This window comes from Mastigoproctus giganteus, chromosome 2, assembly GCF_048544385.1.
Source record: "Mastigoproctus giganteus isolate SK-2022 chromosome 2, ASM4854438v1, whole genome shotgun sequence".
NCBI classification, from domain to species: domain Eukaryota; kingdom Metazoa; phylum Arthropoda; class Arachnida; order Uropygi; family Thelyphonidae; genus Mastigoproctus; species Mastigoproctus giganteus.
This window is the reverse complement of record NC_143576.1, coordinates 87,655,881-87,668,359: the sequence shown is the minus strand read 5'-3', so window position 1 is coordinate 87,668,359 and position 12,479 is coordinate 87,655,881. Positions and strand designations below refer to the sequence as shown.

General features: G+C 38.2%; 1 protein-coding gene across 1 annotated transcript in view; it reads left to right on the top strand.

Moving 5' to 3' along the window:
* The window catches only part of EndoA (SH3 domain containing GRB2 like, endophilin-A), a 416,265-nt gene that overhangs the window by 339,124 nt on the left and 64,662 nt on the right, over positions 1-12,479 (top strand). Inside the window, exon 12 of the mRNA XM_090389410.1 lies at positions 6,048-6,068. Within this exon, the coding sequence (XP_090245536.1) occupies positions 6,048-6,068 (21 nt within the window). The remainder of the gene's footprint in view (positions 1-6,047; positions 6,069-12,479) is intronic.

Genomic DNA, 12,479 nt, shown 5'->3' with positions numbered 1-12,479 from the left:
TAAGTTCTTTGTTTTCCCTTAATGCTTGTTCTACTTTTTTTGTGTTAAATCTTCTTATGTCCTCTCTGAGTCTCTTTCTAATGGCTTTGCATAACTCAGTATATTTAATTTTTTTTTGTCAGTTGCTCTTCATTTGTCATCTGGTTCATCATGACAAGTGTTTCATGACTAATTTTTTCTTTTTTGGATTTCTTTTTAACTATAGGTTTATCAGACTTTATCACTCTCAGAAAATTGTTGTATTACTCATCGATATCTTGGACCTAAAAGGTCTTCGCTCAAACTTGTTCTAAAACCCTATAACAACAATCAACTAAGTCATTCAACTCTTCTTGCTTTATTAAGTGTGTGTTATAATTTTTTCTTGACAGTCCAAATCTGCCGAAGTGTTTGGTTCAGCAAAATAAGAATCCTCACTGTATTCATCACTGCTTTCATTATCCCATGATTTTCAGGGATCTGATATTAGCAGGTCTTCATTATGTTGAACTGGCCTTATTGCAGATAATATGTTCAGATGTAGCAGTCATCAGTGTGGTTCTCACTACATCATGAGAATAGCAGAAGGCATACTTTTGATTTTCTGAGTTAGCCACATCCTCAGATTTGTGGTGCAGGTAAATTCAGCATATATGTGCTGTCATCTTTGGTTTATCATGACAGGTATTTCTTGACTAATTTTTTCTTCTTTGGATTTCTTTTTACCTATAGGTTCCTTGGGTTTTATAACTTTCAGAAAGTTGTAGTATTCCTCGTCAATATCTTGATCCTGAACAGTCTGCAGAAGCTCAGACTTGTTCTTAAATTTCATATTATTTACTCGACTCAGATATATCCTTTCTTTTCTTGCATCTATGTCAAGTGTGCATCTTATCATTCTGTGATCACTTCCAGCATTTACCTTGTTCAGAATGGTAACATTGTTCACAATATATCTTTTGTTAGTGAGAATGAAGTGAATTTCATTGGTGGTTGTTGTTGTTTGGTTTTTAGGAGCATTAGCAACTAAGGCCATATTGCTCCGGGATATGCAGTGGTCATTCCCTGACCTTTCCACATCCTCTGTATTTGGTGGTGATATGCTCGAACCCCAGTCTAATCAAGAAGCATGTGCTACGCACTGCTGCTCCTTCCCACCTGGCTATGGAGGTGCCTTGAGTTTCGTTAATTGTTAATCCATTTGGACTCTTCCATGTTCACTTTCTGTTCATCTTTTCCTTGAAAAAAGTGTTCATTACTGACATTCTGCAAATTCCACAAGTCTTTCACCTCTTTAATTCTTTCACCAATTCCAAAATTTCCTACAGTTCCCCTTTCTACACTGTTTTGTCAATTTCCAACCTTAGCTTCGAAGTCCCCCATAATGATAATGTGGTGGGTTTTCTGCTCATCTAGAAAGCTCAATTTCAGTGTACATTTCTTCAACCTCTTCATCATCATGGCTTGATGTTGGTGCATAAATCATTATAACCTTTAACTTGTACCTCTTAGAAATCCTGAGTAATAGTCTTGACACCCTTGGTGATGTGCTTTTGAATTCCAAAATGTTGTTTTTTATATCTTTATGGACCAGAAACTCCCCCTTTTCTCCTTTCACTGTTTCCATTGGAGTACAGCTTATTTCCACTTGATAAACTTATAAGTGATTAATTTCTTCTTGTTGTGTTAGCCAAATCGATAATATTCCAATTCACATTTTCTAATTCCTTTTCCAGCTCTAATATCCTATCTACACCGATGAGCGATCTTACGTTGTAACAGGCCAAGTTCAGTTTCCGTGCATGGCAGCCTGGTCGTACCCAGAGATTCTTAGCACCTTCTACTTCCACTTGATCCTCTCACTGCTGTAAGAGGGGGAGTGAAAGCCACTGGGGACTAAGGGCCATTTGTTTCGTCATGCTGTCATGTGCTTGAAGGGTTTGGTCTTTTCCTCTTCACACTACACGTTCGTTGCCACCTAAGTGATGTAACAGGGCTTACCATCGAGAAGGTGTGTGCATGAGTGGATTTTAGGTAGGCAGGCCAACCAGACTTCTCCGAATTCTTCTGAAATAAAGATATCGGATCCATCAGTGTTTTAGACTGAGTGTCTGATAACACACAGAATGCCTATTCCTCCTCTAAACTACGTAATTACTACATATACAGGGTGTTTCAGTTAGAAGTTTCAGAACTTCTAAGAGGGGTAGGGTACATCCTGACAACTCGAAATCATATAGCAATGTGGGGTCGGAAATGCTTTCCTGAAGCGGTGTTGTACACAGAAGCACCATAAAAAGAAAAGAGACCGTAAGTGAGAAATCGTTTTAATAATACATGAAAAGAAGCAAAAGGTACATGGATTAAATTAAGTGTTCGAAGTTTCTTCAACCTCGTATTGCTTTCGCACAGTGGTACCTTGGAAAATGTGCTACAAATACCATTTTTCCTGCTGAAGTGTTGTTTTCCGATGAGGCATCCTTCACAAGGGAAGGAATTTTCAACACGCATAACGACCATATCTGGGCGGTCGAGAACCCGCATGCAATACGACGTCGTGCAGCACAGATTCGATTTTCGGTCAATGTATGGGCCGGTATTATGGGAGATCACCTCATCGGACCTTACCTGTTACCGTGTCGTCTAACCGGACCTATCTACTTGATCTTTCTGCAGCAAGTATTGCCACAACTTTTGAGAGATGAACAGATTTCTGCATCGACGCAACAGACAATGTGGTTCCAACACGATGGAGCCCCTGCCCATTATAGCGGAGATGTTCGTAACTACCTGGATGTCACATTTGGTCAACAGTGGATCGGACGTGGTGGTCCCGTGCGTTGGCCTGCTCGGTCACCCGACCTATCATGTCTTGATTTTTATTTCTGGGGTCATATGGAATCGCTAGTTTATGACACCCCTGTTGACAATGCTGAGGAGCTGGTTGCAAGAATCGCAGTAGCTGCCGAAGAAATTCGCCTGGAGTATTCCAGAATGTTCGGATGTCCATGCGTCGGAGATGTGAGGCGTGCATTGTAGCCCGTGGTAGAAACTTCGAACACTTACTTTAATCCATGTACCTTTTGCTTCTTTTCATGTATTATTAAAACGATTTCTCACTTACGGTCTCTTTTCTTTATGGTGCTTCTGTGTACAACACCGCTTCAGGAAAGCATTTCCGACCCCACATTGCTATATGATTTCGAGTTGTCAGGATGTACCCTACCCCTCTTAGAAGTTCTGAAATGTTTAACTGAAACACCCTGTAGACTCCAAAACACAAACCAGGTGAAACCACTCCATATTATCAGACTTGCCTCCAGTACATTTCATGGTTGCTACACTCTGACAGGAAGTGCTTACTGGAAAATCTCTACATCAACACACACACACACACACACACACACACACACACACACACACACACACACACACACACACACACACACACACACACACACACACACACACACACACACACACACACACACACACACACCTATTGGAATGAAACATTGTACAATGAAAGTAGTCACTGCATAGCACTTTCTATTAGTGTTCACTCCACGAATGTTCTGAATGATATCATTTCAAATACTGTTTTGTGTTGGCAACAGTGATATTGGCCTGCACTACCATTAAACCCATGGATATGCATCTCCCTACAGACGAATGATGTACTGATTGACTGTACTGTTTCTATGAGTGACCTCTTGGACCTGCTTTGTTTTCTTTAGGTGGCATCCATGATACATGAACTACTCTCTTTATAATTCATTTTTGAATAACTTTTATAAATGTTGATGTTGTCCAGCCCTTTTGTTTATTGAGACATCACCTGCAATCTTCCATCTTTGAATGACATCTGTAATAGTGGATTTTGTGAAATTCAGATCGGTTGCATATGCTCACAAAGGTTAATATGCTGATGTGGCATCCAGCAATCATCCCACATTGATAGTCTATATAAGTTCTGATCCATGACCTATACTGGCTTGTGACATGTTGCTACTGTACAGGAAGAGACTCAAGAGATTGATATTGTTATGTCTTAGCTGATATGCGGCGCCTCCGTAGCCAGGTGGGAAGGAGCAGCAGTGCGTAGCACACGCTTCTTGATTAGACCGGGGTTCAAGCCCATCACCACCAAATACGGAGGATGCGGAAAGGTCAGGGAATGACCACCGCATATTCCCGGAGCAATATGGCCTTAGTTGCTAATGCTTCTAAAAACCAAATAACAACAACAACAACAGCTGATATGCATTCATAGGAGAACGTTTTTCACAGTACATATTTGTGGAGGGGTGTCCAAATACTTTTGATCATATTTATAATATAATTTTTATTTTTTATCATTCTTTTTTAAAATTTTTTCATAGCATCCACAGACTTTTTGTGGTTATATGGGGTGATCACAACACTCCACCAAAATTCGTCCTATAGGTGTTCAGTGGCAGTTGTGGTCTGAGCTCTGACTGGCTAGTCCTTTTTTTTTTTTTTTTTTTTTTGAAACAGTATGTAATGTTGAAAAGTTGACATAGAGCATTCTCATGCTGGTATTGACAAAGTCTGTTTTGGTTTTGCTGGCATAATATAGATAATGCAGAACTGTCTAAACATCCAATATGAATATTTTTTATTATTATTTATTTATTTTATTTATTATTATTATTTTTTTCTTTTTCTTTTTACATCAAATGATTGAAAAATGTGGGTTTTTTTTTTTTTTTTTTTTTTAACATCAAGTGGTTGAAAAATATATAATTAACTTGTCTTAAGAATAGGAAGATATTTTTGAAATATTTTTGTACCATAGTTTATTATATAAGTGATATAATGATGCTCTTGAGTTATAATTGCAATAAAATGATCAGAATGCTATTAATTCCCTGCATTAAACACAAATTAAGTTCATAAACAGCAATAAGCATGGCTTTTCATAAGTTAATTTATGGCATGGAAAATAAACTCATAATCAGTTAATTCAAAAGTATTACATAAGTGAGTATGTTGAGTGCTGGTAAAAAAGTTTCCTGTGTTCAATCAGATGATGAGTGTTATTCTGAACATCTACTCTTAAACCTCGATCAGCAGAAGGTTTGATCCATTATGTTGATAGAAAGCAGAACTAGCAGAGCTACTTAGTATTGTGTTGTGAGTTTCTTACTTGTCACTATCACATTGTCCCAAACCGTGTGTGTGCTCCTCTTACCTCAATAAAGGGTCCTGATAAAACTCGGTGAATAGGAAAAGACCATCCTGCTTGGACGAAATTATAAAGGATTGAGTGAGTATTTTGCAGGGTGCAAGTCCTTTTGTTAACTGACATTTGTTTAATAAAATTTCAAAATTATGAAACTTATAAATTAGGAAGCATTCAGTTTATAACTATCTACTTCCACGCCAGATAGAAAGAAAATTCCACACATCTATTCTGTAGTAATCCTTCCTCAGTTTAAATTTGTGCCCCCCCCAACTTATGTGTGTTGTTTGTCTGAGCTGGAGTAAAGATGTTATCAACATTTAACTTAAGCAGTACATTCAGAGCCTTAAACACTTCATGATATCCTGACAGATGCCTGTTTTCTAGACAATGCCATAATCAATTATTCAAGTAGTAAATTATGAAATTTAAAAAAAAGGTAAAAAAAAAAAAAAAAAAAAAGCTAGTAAAAAAAAAATCAAATGTTATTAAAATAAATCTAACGTTTTTAAAACTAAAGTTTAATTGCCTTACACCATTGTGGCTTTCTCTCTCTCTCTCTCTCTCTCTCTCTCTCTCTCTCTCTCTCTCTCTCTCTCTCTCTCTCTCTCTCATTTTGCATGTATGTACAGATGCAGGACTCTTCCCTCTGCTTCAACGCATTTCTGATTATATCTATCCATTCAATTGGAAAAAGTCCATAATCAGTTATTTCAATTATGAGCCATAAATAAAATGATGCTTCCAGACCTGCATGAAGTACTTAAGATGCAAGCTAACCTTTGCCTTATACAACACTGGGCGCCTCCGTAGCCAGGTGGGAAGGAGCAGCAGCAGTGCGTAGCACACGCTTCTTGATTAGACTGGGGTTCGAGCCCGACCGGTAAAATACCACCACTTTGCTTATTGGAGGCTTGAAGTGGTGAAACCCATGTTTAGTCTCTAGAGCACAGTTTCCGGCATCCCCCCCCTCCCCCCATACTTCTCCTTCAACCCATGCATGGTACTAAGTACTATAGGTTTTGATACCTTTCGTGTTTGGGGTTTTCACAAAAAAAAAAAAAATACAGAGGATGTGGAAAGGTCAGGGAATGACCACCGCATATCCCGGAGCAATATGGCCTTAGTTGCTAATGCTCTTAAAAACCAAATAAACAAACAAACAAGCCTTATACAACAAGATAATCACCCCTTGTTCTTGCTGGAAAGATTTCTGTATATTATTGCCAGTACCCGTCAGCTGGCTTAACATCCTGTCTCGGCACTGCTCAGAGAAATTCATGTATGACTGCACAATTATTCCAAAGTTTTTTTTTTTTTTTTTTCTATTACCTTCAGTGCGGTACCACACAGTTGATACATTAATCTGGAACCCCGGTCTACTCAAAGAGTTTGTGCTATTGCACTCCCACTCCTAGCCACTCAGCTACAGAGGCCTCTCTGATCTGGGATTAGAGAGGATTTCTGCTACCCATGTGCCAATACCTTGTATTTGTCCATGTTAATCTTCAATTGCCACTTAGCAGTACATCTGCCTAATTTTTCCATATCAATAGCATATCCATTAACCACCTGCAAACCTTTGTATAATCAACAAACCTAGGCATCAAGCTAGATATACCTTCATCGATATCATTAATAAATATTGAAAACAACAATGGGTCCAACAATGAATTCTGGGGAACTTCACTAATAACATTAGTTCAGGAAGACTAGTGCTCATTGATAACCATTCTTTGTCTTCTCCCACTCAACCACCCCTTTATCTATAGCAGTAACTTACTGCTATAGATAAGTAAGGTACTGCACATGGGTAGCAGTAACCCCAGAGTAACTTATCAACTGTGTGGTACTATACTCAGGTAGTAAAGAATAAAAAAGATCTGAAGAAATTCTCTGAGCAGTGCGGACATGCTGCCAGGGCAGCTATGGTTTTGTCAATGATATACAGAAACCTTGCTAGCAGGGATACGGAGATAATTATTCCTTTGTATAAGGCCATAGTTAGGCTGCATCTTGAGCATTGCATACAGGTCTGGAGGCCTCTCTTTACGAATGATGTAGGTCTGCTGGAACAGGTGCAAAGAAGGGCAACCAGATTGGTGAAGGGAACAAAAGAGTAGAAAGGTTTCGGTTATGAAAATTGCAACATCTTTAGACCAGGCACCTGTGGGAAGATCTGATTGAGATATTGACTGGATTGAGTAAGCTGAATATAAATGGTATTCTTCCACATGCTGAGAGCTGAGACTATACACATGAAGGGGCATAAATTCGTATTGAGGAAGGATTGTTGCAGAATAGATGTATGGAAGTTTGTATTCAGCCAGTGGGTGGTTGATAGTTGGAACAGGCTTCCATCTGTTGTTGTGGAAGTGGATAGGTAGGTTGAATAAATTCAAGGGAGAACCAGACACATTCTTGGAGGATACAGATAGATGAGGTGAGTTGTTTTTTTTTTTTTTTTTACGTGAACTAACGTCTATGCTGGGGGTACCCTACAGCACTCAGGCTGTCATGAAAACTGAAACGTCTAACCGCTGTTATATCTCCGAAACTAATAGAGAATAGTATAAACAATTTATACTTATTTTGTCGGGTGTATAATTCCATTGATGAATATGCAATAAAAAATTAAAAATTTTGATATTTAATATTTTAATAATTTTTTTTTTTTCGAAAAAACTAAAAAGTTCACATTTTGGTCATTTTCCGTTGCGCCTTGGTTACTTTCACTCTCAATAACTTCTGAACTATGATAGATAAACAAACAGTAAACGACAAAATTTTTCAGTAGGAAATGTAGTTTTTACATTTATAAATTATTCTGATTAGCTCTTATGGTTTCCGAGTAATAGCGATGCAAATTTGAGAGAGTTGAAAAATTGGAGCATTTTCAAGTTTGTTTTCGCAATATCTTGAAAACTATAATTGTTAGACAAAAACAGAAAGCAACAAAACTTTTGCCCTTTGAGAGCTTTACTAGGATATATAACTAGATTTCAAATCAGGTTTTTAGTTTTCAAGAGTTGAACTCATTAAAGTAACTACTTCGTTCAAACGGTTACTTTGCATTTGTAAAGCAGTGCATTTAGTTAAGTTGTGACGATGCCAAAGGTTACAGCAACTAAACGTGTTCAAAGATTTCAACAAAATCACAAATCTAACATTGAAAAGCAGGCACCAAAGTCGGCGGCGGAATGCAAGAGAGAAAGTCGTAAGCATAAACACGAGCAAGATCAATTAGAGGCAGATGTCTGGCCATCAACATTGAAAAGAATGAAGATCGTCAAATGTGTTAGACCTTAGCTTCAAAAGAATTTGAAAGAATGTTTTTGAACAACTCGTTCGGATATGTCTACAGTGTTTGTGGAAGACTGGTTTCACAATGATTGAGATTACTAAAGCCAAACCATATACAAATTCTTGAAGATGAATTTCCAGAAGCAGAGAACGTGGCCATCGTTTATGCTTCACAAGCTTAGAATCAAGAAATGTACCGTCATTATTCAGCTTCTATTAGAAAGAGCAGCAGCCTGGAAAGCAAGGCAGTGGAGATTTCCAGCACTGCTAGGAGTCATAGTGGAACAAATAAATACATGGGCTGTGTTAGGGTAACTAAGAGTAGAAAGAGGTGCATGAACACCAATGCTAGGAGTATGGTTAATAAATTTGATGAGCTTGAAGTGCTAGTCAAGACATCAAAGGCAGATATTGTTGGAATATCAGAGACATGTCACACAGACATAAGCAGTGCAGAATTGGAATTTGAGGAGTACAATGTGTACAGAAAGGATAGACAGGACAGGAAGGGAGGAGAGGTTATGCTGTTAGTTAAGAAACACACAAAAAACTAAGGAAGTGCATCCAATTGATGTTGGTGGACAATGCAATATTGAGTCTGTTTGGTGTGACATAAGCACTGGGAAAGGAAAAATGAGAGTAGGTGTGTGTGTGTGTGTGTGTTATAGGCCTAATGCATCTGCTGAGTATAAAGAGCAGTTGTGCAGAGAAATAGTGGGGCAGTAAATCAGAATGTCTTAAAATGGAGGATTTTAACTTTCAAGATATCGACTGGAAATTGTGGGTTGATCACTCGCACACTAGCAAGACTTTAGTGAATTTATTGGATGACTGTTTTCAACAGCAACATGTTCGAAAGGCAACCAGGGGGACTAATACTCCTGATCTGATTATCAGCAGTGATTATTCATTCTTTAAGAATTTGCAGATAAAAGAACCACTGGGTGACAGTGATCACAATGTACTGATGTGGGAATTACTTAAAGATGTAACTACCATCAAGGCTAAAGGGAAGGGCTATTGCTTTCATAAAGGTGACTACAGGGGTCTGAGACAGGTTTTAAATTCTGTACAGTAGGATCAACTGATGATGTTACCAACATTGAATTCTAAATGGGAAGCCGTCAGGGACTTAATTTTGAGGGCTACTAGATTTTTCATTCCAACTAAGAAATACTGTTCAGGGTTTAGGCCTAAATGGATGTAAGATGAACTAATGAGGCTCGTGGTAGAGAAGAAAAATGTATGGGATGCATATAAAGTATCGGGTGACACAGAAGCCTATGGCAGATATATACTAGTCTGTAATCAAGTCACAAAGGAGGTTAGGCAGGCGAAGGCGGATTACGAGAAATCCTTGGCAAAAGATGCAAAGAGTTCTTTACTTATGTAAACTCTAGAAGGAAAGGGATGAATCAGATTGGACTACTTAACATAATGGATTGACTATTGATGATCATGCTGAGGTAGCTGATAAACTGAATGAGTATTTTGCATCTACATTCGCACACGCGGAGTTATTCAATGAAGGGAGTGCCAGAACTTTATCAAACTCTAACAGGGAGCTAAGTGATTTTGTAATAACTGAGAGCAAAGTGGAGGAGAAATTGTTGAAGTTAAACATAAAAAAAAAGGCACCTGGAGTGGACAGGATCTATCCAGTTATATTAAAGGAGGCAGCAAAGGAAGTAAGCAAACCCTTAGCCATAATTATGAGAGCTTCCTTGGACTCAGGGGAGGTTCCCCATGGACTGGAGGTGTGCAAATATATCACCAAGTCACAAAAGGGGGTTCAAAATGCAACACAAGTAACTATAGAATATAGTTACTTGTGTTCCGGGGAAAATAATGGTATCACTGGTTAAAGAAGCATTGCAGGATCATCTAGACAAGACTGCAGTAATAGTTAAGACAGCATGTGTTCATTAAAGGGAGGTCTTGTCTGACTAATTTGTTTGGATACTATGATGTGGTCACAAAGGAACTGAATGCCAAAAATAACTTTGATGTCATATACTTGGATTTCAGGAAAGCTTTTGATACTGTTGCACATGGAAGACTGCTGTACAAATTGGAGAGGTATGGCATTAAGGGTAAGTTGCTACAATAGATAAAGGGATGGTTGAGTGGGAGATGACAGAGTCGTAATCAGTGGACACTGCTCATTGTGGACAATTGTTATTAGTGGAGTTCCCCAGGGTTCGGTGTTGGGCCCATTTTTGTTTTGTATATTTATCAATGATATTGATGAAGGTATATCAGATTTAATGTCCAAGTTTGCAGATGATACAAAGATTGGCAGGGTTGTTAACAACAGTAAAGACAGCATGCTACTCCAACTGGATCTAGATAAGTTGGGCAAATGGGCTGAGAAGTGGCAACTGAAGTTTAACATTGACAAATGCAAAATACTGCATATGGGTAGCAATAACTGAAGAGAAACATACCACCTGTGTGGTACTGCACTCAGGGAAGTGGAAAGTGAAAAAGACCTGGGGTAATTGTGCAGTCAAATAGGAAGTTCACTGAGCAATGCAGATGGACTGCCAGGGCAGGTCATGGAGTCTTGTCACTTATATATAGGAATTTTGCTAGCAGGGACAGGGAGCTGATAATCTCGTTATGTAAGGCACTGGTCAGGCCACACCTGAAGTACTGTGTACAGATCTGGAGGCCTCATTTTTGGAAGGATGTAGAGTTGCTAGGACGAGTACAAAGAAGGGGAACAAAGGGGTGCTCTTATCAAGAAAGGCTTAAGTTCTGCAAATTGCAGCACCTGGAAAGTAGACACCTGTGAGGTGATCTGATTGAGGTGTATAAGGTCTTGAATGGGTTGAGCAAGCTGAATGCTGATGGGATTCTTCCTCTTGCTCAGATTAAGAACCTGAGGGGGGTACAGATTCAAATTGAGGAAAGACAGTTGTAGAATAGAAGTGCGGAAATTTGACTTTAGCCAGCAGATAGTTGATTGGTGGAACAGACTTCCACCTTTTGTTGTAGAAGTTAATAGCCCAAACAAATTTAAGGCTGAGCTGGACAGGCATTTGGAACAAATTGAGGGGTTGAAATGGGAGAGTTTTTTTTTTCTGATGCTGCATAAGCTTGCTCTCTAGCATCGTATGCCTCTGCCAATACTATGTCCAGCGGCTTCATATATCATCTGTTTCCATCGAATTTACCACCGCTCGATTGTATAAGCGAATGGTTGGTTTCAGCTAGATTGCCATTCATGCAGATTCGATGTTTGCAATATGAAACTGGCAGGTATGGTATTTTTTGTCGGACAAGTCATAAATGTTCCAAATGCCACTCTTCTCCAATTTGTGCAGTAATCTTTTATTTGGAACAATATCAAAAGCTTTTCTGAAATCTAGTCTGTGGTGTCAAAATTATTTTTTCCATCCATATCCTTTGTTATCGTGTCATAGTATCCAATCAGCTTGTTCAGACAAGATTTCCCCCTTAATAAATCCATACTCTAATTGCTCTATAACTGTATTTCTGTCTAAATGGTCCTGCATTACTTATCACTAATATGTGATAAATACAAATAAAATCTTTTATACTGAAATACAGGTAGTTCTCAACTTTACGAGTTAATTCATTCCTAGCATGCGTATGGGAATTCACATCCCATAGATAATGTTAAAAACAGTGGCTATGATCTCAACAAAAAAATTTGACCATAGTAATGTTAAATAAAGGTTTTGTTTTTAGTTTTAGTTTGTTTTGTTGATTGATGATATATATGATTGATTTATCTAAAGAAATTAAAAAACAGCCTTTAAAATCAAGCAAATTATAATAATAAAGGAATTATTTATGTCATACAAACATTAAAGAATGTTTATTCTTCATCATTATCAACTGATGATGATGAAGAATAATGAGATCACGTTTGCTTGTGATCTCAAATTTTGTTTCCAGTGTTTGTCCTCTTTGCTGTTTCTTTTTATTTATGTCACCCTCCATAGTATTACTTTGTTTTGGC